Genomic DNA, 15,358 nt, shown 5'->3' on the forward strand with positions numbered 1-15,358 from the left:
TATCAGCAAGACATACATTTGACAACATTTATAGGATGCATTGAAGAGGAGCCCAAATGACACGCAGTGGCACTGTGATGCTGATATGGTCCGTGATATTGGCACGGATTCTGTGTATTAAACAGTTCTTTGTGACTGTATATCTTTTTCAAGTTTGAAAAGCGCACCTTAGTTCCCAGGGCATCTACGCTATGGATTAAAATGCTGATAAAGACATGAAAAGATAAGACACAAACACATGACTGAAATGTTAGCAAAATTTTTAAAAATATATAAAATAAAACGCGTTTATTCTGTGACACCTAAAATTAAAAGTTTGCACCTAATTTTGTTTCTTATAGGAGCCAATGGCTCCTTAATTTGTTTTTTTTGTCTGGAGCCCTGTTTGTATATGTTGTACATGTAGTTTAGGGCTGAACAATACATCGTTTCAGCATCGATATTGCGATGTGCGCATTCCGCGATAGTCACATTGCAGGATGTGCGACGTTTAGTATACTGACGTTATATTTATACTGATAGTTTTCGCGACAGGCTCGTGTCGTGTCGCGCTGCCCCAGTGCCGTGCTAGAGGCTGTCTGCACTGAACGAGACAAAGCAACCACTGCAAATCATGTGAAATTTGTGCCAGTACGTCATAAACCGAACGCGGCATCAGTTTACTGTCGGGGATTTGTCGTGCGTGTCGCATGCACTGTAGACAGCATCACTGGTTATAATGGGTTCTATTGTATTTTGTCGCGCCGTGTCGCTCGTGTCTGGTGTACACGGTGAAAGCCACGCAGATGCACGTGATGTGAACCCTGAAATCCATTCATCTCCGTGTCTATTTGTGTCTGATATGACACATACGCGCAAAACTCTGACAAAATGCACGTCTCTGCAGGTATGCTTGTAAACGCGCTTGCTGATGGCATAGGTGAAGGTAAACTATTGAGAAAGTAAATGGATGGTATTGGTTCACAGCATTTTAATGTTCCTGAGGCTTTCTGTGTTGTGAATGTTAATCAATCAGAAAAATCACTTTTGTAGCTTTACAGATTTATTAGATTTAATTTATACAGTGAAGACTATGCAGTGTTATTTTACATTTGATTAAATGTCTGTACCTGAATACTGCTAGGCTTACCTGAAGAATATAAAGCACTGTTTAATTCATTTGTATCATTTTTCTATTATATTTAGCCTGTCTATATTTGTAATTTGCTTATTTTCTATGCTGATTTATTCACCTACAAAATCATCCCAATCATTGATTTATTATTTTTTCCTCTTCCAAATAGTCTTCAAGTCATCTTGTTTTTTTTAATATTGCAATATATATTGCTGAAGAAAACAATCGCAATGAGTTTTTTTCCAATATAATTCAGCCCTAATGTAGTTAGGAATGGAACGATTACTGGTTTGATGATAAACCATGATCAAATTCCCCACAGTTAGTATTACCGTTTCATATTTGAATTGATTAAAACCATGTACGATTACCACAATAAATAAATACCATCCAGCATAAAATTTTAAAGGGTTAGTTCACCCAAAAATGGAAATTAGTCCATGTTTTACTCACCCTTGAGGCATCCTAGGTCTATATGACTTTCACACAAATCCAATCGGAGTTATATTAGAAATGATCCTTGCTCTATCAAGCTTTATAATGGGAGTCGCGGGTGTTTTTGTCCAACAGTCCAAGAGACATCAAACAAAGCACATCCATCATAACAAAACATGCCTCACACGGCTCCGGGGGTGAATAAAGGCCTCCTGTAGCGAATCCATGCGTTTTTGTAAGAAAAATATCCATATTTAAAATGTTCTAAATACTTTTCTCTCACTTACGCTGAAGAACAATGTTGGATGATTTCGATATAAGCCAAGAGGAGACTGGTTTCCCTTTGGTCCTGTAAACAAACTCTCCGAGGCACAGCGCTTACGTCATCCGCCGGAGCGGCTTGCACATTGTGCCTCTTGTTCGCTGTCGTCCTTTAACAGTTCGGTCTAGTTCGGATAGAACCTTTAAACAAAGGAATTCAAATGTATACCAAAAGTGTTATAATGGTTGCTGTTATATTATTAGTAATAGAAAGACAAACATTGTAATACTTTCTTGTTTGCCGTCAGCATTCAGCAAATATGCATTCATATCATTTAAACAAATCTCTGACTGACTAACGAACATTTAACTCCACATCTCGTCGAATCCAGCTGTGAGATCTTATAGAGGCCCAATCCCATTTCTACCCCTTAGCCCTTCAGGTGAGTGGGTAGGGGTGTCTTGATTCTCTTTTGGTTGAGGGGTAAAGGTCAGATAGCCTTTCAAACGAAGGTTTTTCGGGACCGCACTTCAAACGAAGGGGTATGAGATTTATCAGAATAAACCGGCTGCAGCGGCAACATGGCTGCCAGAGCAAACATTAGCATTAATTAATTAATTGGCATTAATAAGGATTGTATTGAAAAGTAATCATTTGTTCATATTTACAGTCGTATTATTCAAAGAAATGTTTGCAAAAAATCGATAAACGTCATTACAGACTGCACAACATATTTTCATGTCTGATCAGGGCAATGACCACCATAGACATTGAGGGGGGCTAGTTCCCACAATAATTAGAAATCGCTAAACCCTTTTCTCAAATATGGCCATTTCGAGAGAGCGAGTGAGATGAAAGTTGTGTGTACACGTGTCTGTGCATCTCTTTTTGCTATGAGTGAGTTTACTTCAAAAACAGCGATTTTATATAATGTAGCGATTCAGTATTTAAACTGTTATTAATAAAAGTTGTGGGGCAGCGTTGACAAGTTTCTTTGCTCCTGGATGAGTGAGCTGCACGATGTGTGTGTGTGTGTGTGTGTGTGTGTGTGTGTGTGTGTGTGTGTCAGTAAGCAGCGCATAGAACCGTAAGGGTCTAATGCACACCAGTATAGGTGAGTGTATTGTAGGAGCTAGATGACGTATGATGACATGTGATGTTATAGTAGTGGTATCCCAATTCTTCGGTGAATATTTTCACCCCTACCCCTTGACACTGTTTCAAGGGACAAGGGGAAAGGTTATAAAGCAGAATTGGGATTGGGCAAACGTGTGCATTTGTATCCTGCATGATCCCATGTTCTCTGCATGACGGTCGGTCCGTGAATACTAGCAGAGGGAGAGTTCAGCTTCACTGCAGAAGCGTGATCGACAAACTTTAAACTCATGATTTCAAACTACGCTGCTCTTTATCCAGTCGCCCACTGCCATATTCATGTCTTTTTTACTGTGTGCTGTAGTAAAATGAGTGTTACCTAGGCTTTATTTGAAAAACATGATTCCCAATGCACACAAATTTCCCAGAATACCGAGTAGCAGTGCCCTGTTTAGTGTTTGCTTCCTTTTTAATTATTTTTTTATTAAAGTGCCCCTATTATGGGTAATGAAAGCTTCATATTTTGGTTTTGGGAGTCCCCAACAACAGGTTGACATGCATGCAAGGACCAAAAACACTTTCATTTGTCTTATATTATTTTTACAGCTATTTTTACCGCTCCAAAAGCGGCACCTAGTGGCAAAGAATGAATTTGCATTTTCGTTCAGACCAACACTAAAACACCAACAAGTGGGCGGCAATATGCTAAGTTCGACTCCTTTTGAGAGACAATAACTTTATACACGGTGCACTTTCAGATTTAAATCTTTGCAGGATGTTCTCATTCACTTAGAGCTGTTACACATGGCATGAAAGCTCATTTTCAGAAATCCATAATAGGGGCACTTTAAATATTTATTTAATTTTGAAAAATACATTGTCATCCAAAGTATAAGTATATTAATTTAACACATTTGTTTTAAGTCCATTTTCAAATGTCTTAAATATTAAAATAAATAAAATTATATCAGCTTTATATCGGCCATCGGCCAACCTGCTTTCCAAAACATCGGCATCAGCTGTCAAAAAGCCAGTATCAGTCGTCCACTAGACGCAAACCTTTACATATTCAACCTCATTTGCTTCTATTTAATTTGATCAGAGCTTCGCTACACAACATACAATAATAATTGTAGCCATTAGAGTGTGCACGGATCCACACTTCAAAAATCGACCTGAAATAGTAGACCATCCGGGGACTTTTGGCACACTCTTTTCAACATACTATGCTTTGGGACACACTTATTGTAATCTTACACACTATTTAGGATGGATAGTATGAGCATTGGGACACAGGGCTCAAATACAGGTGCATCTCAAAAAATTAGAATATCATGAAAAAGGTCAATATTTTTTGTCACTCATTTCTGAAACCCATATATTATAGAGATTCATTACACAGAGTGAAATATTTCAAGCCTTTATTTATAGAAATTTTGATGATTATGGCTTACAGATAATGAAAACCCAAAATTCAGTCTCTCAGAAAATTAGAATATTACATAAGATCAATAAAAAAAGGATATTTTAAACAGAAATGTCAGGAGTTCTGAAAAGTATGTTCATTTCTATGCACTCAATACTTGGTTGGGCCTCCTTTTGCATGAATTACTGCATCAATGCGGCGCGGCATGGAGGTGATCAGCCTGTGGTGCTGCTCAGGTGGTGTGGAAGCCCAGGATGCTTTGATAGCGGCCTTCAGCTCATCTGCATTGTTGGGTCTGGTGTCTCTCATCTTCCTCTTGACAATACCTCAGAGATTCTCTATCAATCCAATCAAGCACAGTAGCACCATGGTCATTGAACCAGCTTTTGGTACCTTTGGCAGTGTGGGCAGGTGCCAAGTCCTGCTGGAAAATGAAATCAGCATCTCCATAAAGCTTGTCAGCAGAAGGAAGCATGAAGTGCTCTAAAATGTCCTGGTAGATGGCTGCGTTGACTGTGGACTTCAGAAAACACAATGGACCAACACCAGCAGATGACATGGCAGCCCAAATCATCACTGACTGTGGAAACTTCACACTGGACTTCAACCAACATGGATTCTGTGCCTCTCCACTCTTCCTTCAGACTCTGGGACCTTGATTTCCAAATGAAATGCAAAATTTACTTTCATCTGAAAAGAGGACCACTGAGCAACAGTCCAGTTCTTTTTCTCCACAGCCCAGGTAAGATGCTTCTGACGTTGTCTCTGGTTCAGAAGTGGCTTGGTAGCTCTTTTCCTGAAGATGTCTGAGCGTGGAGACTCTTGATGCACTGACTCCAGCTTCAGTCCACTCCTTGTGAAGCTCTCACAAGTGTTTGAATCAGCTTTGCTTGACAGTATTCTCAAGCTTGCGGTCATCCCTGTTGCTTGTGCATCTTTTCCTACCCAAATTCTTCCTTCCAGTCAACTTTGCATTTAATATGCTTTGATACAGCACTCTGTAAACAGCCACAGCTTTCAGTAATGACCCTCTGTGACTTACCCTCTTTGTGGAGGGCGTCAGTGATCGTCTTCTGGATCATTGCCAAGTCAGCAGTCTTCCCCATTATTGTGGTTTCAAATAACAAGAGATACCCTGAATTTATACTGTAGAGATGGTCATTAATGAAACTCAAATGTAAATATTCTAATATTTTGAGATACTGATTTTTGACTTTCATGAGCTGTAAGCTCTAATCAACAAAATTAAAACAAAAACTTTTGAAGTGTTCTACATGTAATGAATCTAAAATATATGCAAGTTTAACTTTTTGAAATAAGTTACTAGAAAACGAACTTTTTCACAATACTCAAATTCTTTGAGATGCACCTGTATATATAGCACATTTCATACACAATTGTAATTCAAAGTGCTTTACATAAAAGGAAATAAAAAAAATAATCACAATATTAAAACAAGGAATTTAAAAACTTTTTTTAAATGATTTAAAAAATGGATAATAATTTTAAACAGTTTTATGCAATTTCAATTCCATTTGAACTATTTGCAAACAGTATTGCATTTTAAAATATGCACTCATTCATATGCCAAATAAGATTCTTGTCACATTCAGTTATGAATTACATGCATCACAAAAATTATAGAATATTTTCCATTCAAAATTGTGAAGCCCAGAACATCAAGAATATCAACTATTGGGGGGACAGTTTGGCCATTTCTTGTTCAGTGGCTAATTTAAAAGTTAGTATGCTGGTAAAAAATAATTACCATGTCAGACAAAAAATCTTTATCATTTTAGTTTTGAGCATCTTCATGCAGATGTACTTTAATAAGCAAAAAGTTACACTTTCACTTTTTTTACACAAAGTTGCTGTCTCCATTCATCATCTCTCATTGTAATATTGGAAATAGTCTGTTGGCAAGAATACATCAAATATGCACTTGAAATCAGAGTGCATTGTGGGTATCAATAAGTGAATGATGTTGGTCTCTCTGAAGAGTTCTGTTGATTTACACTCAACAGCTGTTCAATATGATTGTGAATTAGAAACAACAGCTACTTGATCTCAAGGTGACCGTTTAATCAAATTGCTGTGATTTTAATTTCTGTAAAGACAAAAGGCAAGTTCATTCCACAAGAATAATATGCAATCAAATAATTGGATCTATTTTACTAAAAGTCCTAGCACTAATCTCAGGTTCATTCCTGTGGTGCACTCTGTATAGTTTGTCTGTTATCAACCGTTAAATGGCTTGCAGGGATGCGCTAGTTAAGCTGTTGTCAGGTTAGGGAAGAGATTTGTTTGAAGCTCTTATAGGAGGATTCCTACAAGCAGAACTGTCGATTCTAGATCATTCTGGCTCTATATAACTTATCAAATTAAGTTTTGATGATGCATAAATGGTGAGTTTACTTGAATAATTCAGCAAAGCTTGTCATCTCCATTATGATTGGTTCTCAGAAAAACTTGTGAAATTGAGAAATCTGTGCTCATATAAATACAGCATGGGTTTTCTGTTTATCATCTTAATTTCAGGTCATCAGCTGTCTGTCTGTCTGCACAATATCTTAGTTGAAATTTGAATTGCTTTACGTAAGCTCTTTGTATTATGGCATTGTTGCAGTCTAATACATCTTTTCCCTGTTTTCTTCGTGCAGCGGATGCCAGTCACAGGCTCAATCTCTTCTACCTCGCTAATGATGTTATTCAGAACTGCAAAAGGAAGAACGCTATCATTTACCGAAACACTTTCGCTGAGGTGCTGCCAGACGCCGCCCTGCTGGTCAAGTTAGTGAATCACATACATGTTTGTGCAAGAGTGTGATTAGTGCTGAAGTACTGACATTCTGGGCCGACTCTCTGTGTGTTTGTAGGGATGCAAAAGTGTGCAAGTCAGTGGACAGGATCTTCAGTATTTGGCAGGAGAGGAACGTTTATCCTGAGGAGCTGATCTCTGAGCTGAAGGCCAGTCTGCAGAAGAAAGAGAAGGAGAAAGAGAAAGAGAAAGAGAAGGAGAAGGAGAAGGAGGAGAAGGAGAAAGTGAAAGAGCAACAGCCTTCACCGGGTCAGTTACTGAGCTGTACGCTTCCAGTATTTGTCATTGTTGCAAAGACAAGCAAATTATTAAAAATGACCTTATAAAATGAAAATTAAAATGCACAGTGATTATAAATGTATTATTTACTTCAGGGGTTGTTGAAGTGTGGGGCGCCAGAGCATGCAAGGGAGGTGCACAGAGTGCTAAAAAAAAGAAATATTTTTTATTATTACTTCATAATTTCCAAATATAAATGACAAGTGTGTATCGGAACAAATAGCCATCCAGTAAATTAGAGAGTGTTGAGTCGGGGGTTCCCAAACGTTTTGATTCCACGACCCACCTAGACAAGTATAATCTATTTCAAGACCCACCAAAATATTTGTAATTAAAAAAACAATTGACATTATTGTAAACTGGAACTTAGTTAAAAGTTTAATATGGCAGAACTTAAATTAAGAAAAATAACCGTTTTATTTGATAGTACAACTGTAAAATTTCACTACTAATATTTACATTTTAATTTCTTCATTTACATTAATGTGTCTATGAAATATGTCCATAAAATCTTGAAAGGCACTCACTCCGGTGCAGATATGAACTGTAATCCGCTGCGAGTGTTAAACTCATCGCAGGGTTTCATCTGTGTGTGTGTAGGGGAGAGCGGAGCAGAAGAAGCAAAGCAGAACTATCTTTACAAATAACTGTAAAAATATTAAACAGATGTCTGATTTTAAATAAACACTAAAAACTGAGATCACAAATGTACTTCAGCCAGAAAGTGTACTTTTGCAGTGGTTAAATATTCAGCGATATCTTCAAAAGAACTTTGGCACATTTTTTTCTCTATATAGTGATGATATGGTAAGGAAATATTAGGGAAGTTTGTAAATGTTGTTATGCTAGCATGTGGAAATGTTTAAATCATGTACATTGTTACAATTAACCCCACGTTTGTGCCCCTCTCACCCCGTACATGTGAAATGCTGTAATGCTGCAACCCACCACACTCACAAGTGTAAAAAATAACTTGAGCATGTTTTCTTTTTTTCAATTTCTGCAGCCCCGGTCAACTCTAAAACTGCTCTGAAGTCTAAAATTGTTGCAGAGTTTGTAGTAAGTCATGATTGTCTTTAGATTTAATTGAACTTGTCCCCTATTATTATTATTATTATTACACTAAGTAATGTATTTTCTCTTTGTCAGCCGCATGATTTTGTAGAGCGGTTAATGTCTTACAAGAACTCTCTGGACGAGAGTGATTTAAGAGAGAAGCAGTTAGCTGCTCTCAGAGTGGACGTCTGCAGCACCGAGGCCCTCAAAAGGTTAAAAGGTAATGTCATATTTACCAAAAACAGCACTATATAACTGCTTAGAAGCTTTTCAAACTCTCTCTCAACTTGCATCCATAGACAAAGCAGGAGGGAACAAGTTCTCAAAGGACTTTGAGGAGGGAAGCACAAAGCTGCAGGAATTTGTGACGTTCCTGGAGGGCCAGATAAAAGCAGGACCCCCGCTGCTGGAGGCACTGGGAAACGCAGACATCTTTTACGAGATGCAATACAAAGAGGTCAAAATAGTTGCCAATGTGAGTCGACTCTGATGTCTTGATGCTAGATTTATTCACGTTTGCTGAAACGATTTGAGAACATGCTTGCTTTGGCAAATACCACTGATTACACACAAATATTTTTTTTTTTAAATCTGCTCTCTGAGGTTAGAGTTCTGTTCATCAATCAAGTGGGCATGGTTGGTGGCTTAATACTAGTGTCATAGCCAATTATTGGCCTTTTGATTTACCACTAATCATGTATTAGGGCTGGGTGATTTTTATCGATTAATTTGAACTTAATATTTTGCCATGATTTTATTTTTAGAAATTGAGCAATCACGATTTTGTATAGAAATATTACCAAACATTAGAGTTAGACACTTTGACAATATGCCAATGATAACCGTAAAGAGAAATAATGATCCAACTGCATGTCGGCGCACAAGATTAACCGCTCGTGTGACGCGCTCAGTGAAGGACCAGAAGTAGAATATATCAGAATATAACGCTAGGTTTCATTCATACAGAATGCACTCGTGTTGACAAAGATGCGACGCGAGCAGTGGAATAGAAAAAAATGCAAGAACATGGGTGTTGAACCTCTTTTAACTTGAGCGGCGTGTTTTTAGACCACCGTTTCATGCATGAGACGCTTGAGAGATGCAAGCGCAACAGTCAAAAAAACTGGAAAAGCAGCGCAATCGAATAAAAACCTGTGCAGAACTGCTACTGTATGTCTGATATTCCAGGTTTGCATCATGGTGACAGACTGAAAGCTGCTGTTCATTGTTTTTACTGAACATTTGTGACCCTGGAGCACAAAACCAGTCATAAGCGTCAATATTTTTGAAATGGAGATTTCTACATCATCTGAAATCTGAATACATAAGCTTTCCATTGATGTATGGTTTGTTATGATAGGACAATATTTGGCTGAGATACAGCTATTTGAAAATCTGGAATCTGAGGATACAAAAAAATCTAAATATTGAGAAAATCTCCTTTTAAAGTTGTTCAAATGAAGCTCTTAGCAATGCATATTACTAATCGAAAATTAAGTTTTGATATATTTACAGTAGTACATTTACTAAATATCTTCATGGAACATGATCTTAATATCCTAATGATTTCTGGCATAAAAGAAAAATGGATAATTTTGACCCATACAGTGCTATTACTACAGATATACCTGTGCTACTGATGACTGTTTTTGTGCTGCAGGGTCACATTTATAATTCATAATAGTTTACTGATGTTATACCTTCAGTCATTTTGAATTTGAATTACCTTGACTTTTGAGAATTTTTTTTAAAGCATTTTCCTACATATTATTTCTGAACATATAACATGCAAAAGACAAGTCTGTACAGGATGTAGTTGTAGTTCATGTATCTTTTCTGCAAAGATATTTAACAAGTGATTTGTTTAACATTTACATCATGTTAACAACTTCATGTGTGGTGCACTTGGAATAGAACTTTTGTAACACTTTATTTTAGGGTCTCTTAACTAGCATGCATATTACTAGAATATAGTAATATATACTATTTATAGAGTTGTAACTTTTAGTTTTAGTTACTTTTTCTTATTTGTTAGTCACTTTGGACAAAAGCGTCTGCTAAATGACAAAAGTAAGTAAAGTAGAATATTAGCCATTTATTGGTACTAATTAAGCACATATTAATGCCTTATTCTACATCCCTAATCCTACCTAATACCTGAACTTAACAACCTTACTCAAGTTACCTTACCAACTGTTAATAAGCAGCAAATTAGGAACTTATTGAGGGAAAAGTCATAGTTAATAGTGAATAAGTGTTGCCTATTCTATTGGGAAAACGTTTATGAAAAAATTGAGATTTAAATGTTTTGCCATATTGCCCAGCTCTGTCATGTATCCTCATATTGTGCTTCTGTCAAACTCCTCATCACTTCCCATAGGCGTATAAAGCTTTCGCCAATCGTGTCAGTAGCCTGAAGCGTAAGCTGGACGCTCTGAAGGCCACACTGCCCAGTCTGGATGATTCTCCCATCCCTTCCCCCTCTGAAGACGCCCCGTCTCCCACCGGCTCAGAGTCGCCCTTCCATCATGGCATGAGCTCCAAGAGCGGTTTGGGTAGTGGGGATGGAAACGGAGGGACAGGTTTGGAGCAACAGAAGGACAACAGAGATATAGAGGACATGGACATGTCTGAGGAAGAGGAAACAACAGCAAATGCTGGAATCGTTGGTAAGAGAAAGCAGAGATGAGGGGAAATTTAGATGAGCCAATCATTTTAACATTTAACTGACATAGTTGTTCTTTGTCCTCCCAGTTGATGAGAGAAAAGAGAAGTCAAGTCTTCCACCTGTGTCCAAGATTACAAATGCTACAGCAACAAAAAGCTCCCAGATCACTGCTTCTAAACCATCCCAGATATTAGCAACTCCAACAAAGACGGTGTCTGTGTCATCAACCAATCAAACACCACCTGCAAACACCACACCCATTACGACCACACCTGTACCTGTCCCTGTCGTTAGCCCCTCCCCCCTACAGGTGAACTTGGCCAATGTGGATCTGGGCAAGATCAGCTCCATTCTGAGCTCTATCTCCAATGCAATGAAGACCACCGGTGAGTTTTCCAATTGCAGAGAACAACAGACAGGTTCCGAAGGTAAATAAAAGAAATACCAGTCAAATATGTTATTTTTATGTTTAGAATGATAAGTATAACTTTCTCAATCTTACCAATGATCACCTTACTGTATTAGCGGGCATATACTACAAACCTAGGCCACTGAAAGAGTTTGCTCATTGTAGCTCATAACAGCGTATTCTTCTTTCTCAATACCCAGGTGTCAGTCCTGTGCCCCGTCTGTCCCCTGGCACACCTACCACACCATCCAGCCATGCCTCCTCCTTCAAAGCCCCTCCTTTGACCCCTGGCAGCATTCCCTCATCAAATCCTCTGGCTAGCATCTTGTCTAAAGTGGATTTCTCCCCCGAAAACATCCTGAATGTTCTCACCAAAACACAGACTCACAGCCCCAACCTGCAGGGTAGGACACATTACTTGTAGTCATGGCCAAAAATATCGGCACCCTTGGTTAATGTTGATCATAGAAGGCTGTGAAAATTAATCTGCATTGTTAATCCTTTTGATCTTTTATTTTAAAAATTCACGAAAATCTACCCTTTCAATGGATAATAAGGATTTAAAATGCGGGGGAAATATCATTATGAAATAAATGTTTTTCTCTAATACACATTGGCCACAATTAACAAAACCCTTTTATTCAATACTTTTTGAAACCTCCATTTGCCAGTTTAACAGCTCTAAATGTTCTCCTATAATGCCTGATGAGGTTAGAGAACACCTGACAAGAGATCAGAGACCATTCCTTCATCCAGAATCACTCCAGACCCTTCAGATTCACAGCTCCATGATGGTGCTTCTTCTCTTCAGTTCACCTCACTCATTTTCTACAGGGTTCAGGTCAGAGGACTGGAATGGCCAGCAGAAGCTTGGTTTTGTGTTCAGTGACCCATTTTTGTGTTGTTTTTGAGGTTTGTGTTTGGATTATTGTACGGTTGGAAGATCCAAACATGGTCCATTATAAGATTTCTAACAGAGTCAGTCACTTATTGATTTTATCTGTTGGTATTTGATAGAATCCATGATGCCATGTGTCTAAACAAGATGTCCAGGACCTCCAGCAGAAATATAGGCCCACAACATCAGAAATACAGCAGTATATTTCATTGTACACATGGGGTACTTTTTATCCCTGTGTTTTTAGTTTCATCTGACCATAGAAGCCAGTCCCATTTGAAGTTCCAGTCGTGTCTGATAAGCTGGGAGAATTTTTCTTTAAACCCTCCCAAACAACATGTAGTGATGTAGGGGATGTTTGACTTTTTTTTTTTTTAAGGTCTTCTGACCCAGAGACTCAACTATTTTCTGTAATTCTCCAGCTGTGGTCCTTGGAGAGTCTTTAGCCACTCAAACTCTCCTTCTCACCGTGCATTAGGATGATATAGACACGTCCTCTTCCAGGCAGTTTCGTAACATTTTATGTTGATTGGAAATTCTTAATTATTGCCCTGATGGTGGAAATGGGAATTTTCACTGCTCTAGCTCTTTTCTTAAAGCCACTTCACTAATTTGTGAAGCTCAATTATCTTTTGCTGCACATCAGAAATATATTCTTTGGTTTTTCTCATTGTGATGGATGATTCAGGGAATTTGGACTTTGTTTTCCCTCCTATTTATTGTGAAACAGGAAGCCATGGCTGGATAATTTCATGTTCATAATCACCCTGGAGTGCTCAAAATTGTGAATATGAATGGGAATAGATATTTTACTCATAAGAATTTTTAGGGGTGCCAATAATTGTGTCCAACGTATATTTGAGAAAAACATTTATTTCATAATGATATTTCCCCCCCATTTTAAATTCTTTTTATCCAATGAAAGGTTAGATTTTTGTGAATTTCTTTAAATTAAAGATCAAAAGGTTAACAATGCAGATTAATTTTCACAGCCGCCTTTGATATTTACCAAGGGTGCCGATATTTTTGGCCACTATTGATTTCTAATCTGTTTGTCAAGATGGAAGATGGGGGAAACCTGTTTTGAACCAGTTATTTTTATACTTATTAAATCTCTATCTTGCAGGTTTGTCTTCTCTCCTTTCATCAGCTCGTTCAGGCGCTCTCACCACTCCAGACCCTGTTCCGTCTTCATCTGCCTCTTCTTCATCTTCAGCTGTCACCACAGCTGCAGCAACCTCCACCACAACAACCCCAACAACTCCGAAGGCCCTAAAGCCCACAGGCAACAATTTCAAGCGAGAGTCTGAGCGAGAGAAAGGGAGAGAGTGGGAGAAGGTAAAAGACAGGGAAAGAGAAAAAGAAAGGGAACGAGTTAAAGAGAGAAAGAAAGAAAGTGAGACCGAGGCTGTGGTAGTGCCCAGCCTGGAGTCTAAGATCAACAGTTTCCTCCAGGGAAATCCTGGTTTCAGCGCTCTCGGAATTGGCTTGGATGATGTGTGCAGCAATAGCCCTCTCCTTGTCGGTGGGGATAACCTGGATGGCACGCCTGTCCGAGATGAGAGCGGTAGCACGCCCACCCAAGATGAAATTATGGACTCGCCCCATGTACTCAGTGTACCCCAGAGTGCAGGTCTGTCTGGAGGTCATAACCTTTCACCTACAGCCTATCATAGTGACCCCTGGGATGCCGTGATCACTCCACGAGAGGCTCTGGGAGAAAACGAGCGGAAAGACAGGGATTACCGCACACCACCACCCTCACGACTTGCCGCCTTTAGGACAAGTGCGACTAAACCTGTCAAGGCCATGACTAAAACCAAAGAGGAAGAAGGGTTGAAGAGAAAAGTTGTTCCATCAGCTGCCATGGTGCAGGATACGAAAATAAAGGCAAAGATGGATGGAGAGAAAAATGCATCCTCCCGCAAGCCAAGTGGAGGATCCAACGATAGGACAAAAGACAAGGAAAGGAAAACTTCAGCTGACAATGGAGACCACTACCATCACATTGAGACTCTCGTTTCTTCATCCTCCAGTGAGGGAGCACCAATCGAAACCCTTGATTATGGCAACCGCATCCAAACTGTGGAAAGCATCCGCGTGGTTGGGAGAGGCCTGAGAAGAGGGAGCAGTGTGAGTTCTAGAGTGGGAGGGGCCTGGTATGAAGAGGAGGAGTTTATGGAAGCCCCCCCTCCACATCGCCCTGCTAGTCGCAGCCATGAGAATTCTGTGGAGTTGGGATTGGTCCCTCCTCTTCCTCCTCCTGCTCACCTTCCGCCCCCTTTGCAGTATCCACCTCCACCCTATCCAAACGAAGATCCCATACGACCTTCTCATGGCATTCCTCAGCACCATCCTCCCCCTCCGTTTTTTCCCTCTTCCATTCCTCCTGTCCCACCACCTCTTCCTCCCATCCCTCAAACTCCACCTCCTTCCAGAGACTTCCCCCATTCCTCAAACTCCACCGTTATGGTTGGTGGTGTCCTTGTACCTATAGACCGAGTCCTACCCTATCCACCTGCCAATTTCCCTCCAGATGGAGCGGGGCATGGAGGTAGCGGTGGTAGTGCCCCTCCCAGAGGCGGCAAACCCCAACTCCCTTCCTTGTTAGGAGATCCCCCTCGCCCAGGCACGGTGAAAGAGCAGTTTGTTTTGCGCCATACCCCACCTCTTCACCGGCCCGGCACCCCAGGAGCTCCTCCACCCCTCCTGGGCAGAATTCGAGAGGGACCCAGTCCCACACCACCATCACAGTCAATCCCAACCACACCTACTCCTTCATCCCCTGCTGGGGAACCCCATCCTCATTTGTCTGTCCCCAACCGCCTACCCGTCCACACCCCAAATCAGAGACCCTGCCTCCCTTCCTCCCCTCTGCCCCTCCTCCAATTACCAAAC

The 15,358-nt window shown here is 39.8% G+C and overlaps 1 protein-coding gene across 2 annotated transcripts in view; it reads left to right on the forward strand.

Annotated features, from left to right (window-relative positions):
• The window catches only part of LOC306877573 (regulation of nuclear pre-mRNA domain-containing protein 2-like), a 33,830-nt gene that overhangs the window by 17,011 nt on the left and 1,461 nt on the right, over positions 1 to 15,358 (forward strand). Inside the window, exons 2-10 of one of the 2 annotated variants that reach the window (XM_079429412.1) lie at positions 6,993 to 7,122; positions 7,209 to 7,399; positions 8,436 to 8,488; positions 8,579 to 8,705; positions 8,785 to 8,960; positions 10,866 to 11,154; positions 11,240 to 11,581; positions 11,763 to 11,966; positions 13,587 to 15,358. The exon at positions 13,587 to 15,358 is cut by the window's right edge and continues 1,461 nt beyond it. In XM_079429412.1, the coding sequence (XP_079285538.1) occupies positions 6,993 to 7,122; positions 7,209 to 7,399; positions 8,436 to 8,488; positions 8,579 to 8,705; positions 8,785 to 8,960; positions 10,866 to 11,154; positions 11,240 to 11,581; positions 11,763 to 11,966; positions 13,587 to 15,358 (3,284 nt within the window). The remainder of the gene's footprint in view (positions 1 to 6,992; positions 7,123 to 7,208; positions 7,400 to 8,435; positions 8,489 to 8,578; positions 8,706 to 8,784; positions 8,961 to 10,865; positions 11,155 to 11,239; positions 11,582 to 11,762; positions 11,967 to 13,586) is intronic. The other variant, XM_079429413.1, reaches the window with a different exon arrangement.

The sequence above is a fragment of the Barbus barbus genome (assembly GCF_936440315.1).
Source record: "Barbus barbus genome assembly, chromosome: 12".
Lineage (NCBI taxonomy): Eukaryota > Metazoa > Chordata > Actinopteri > Cypriniformes > Cyprinidae > Barbus > Barbus barbus.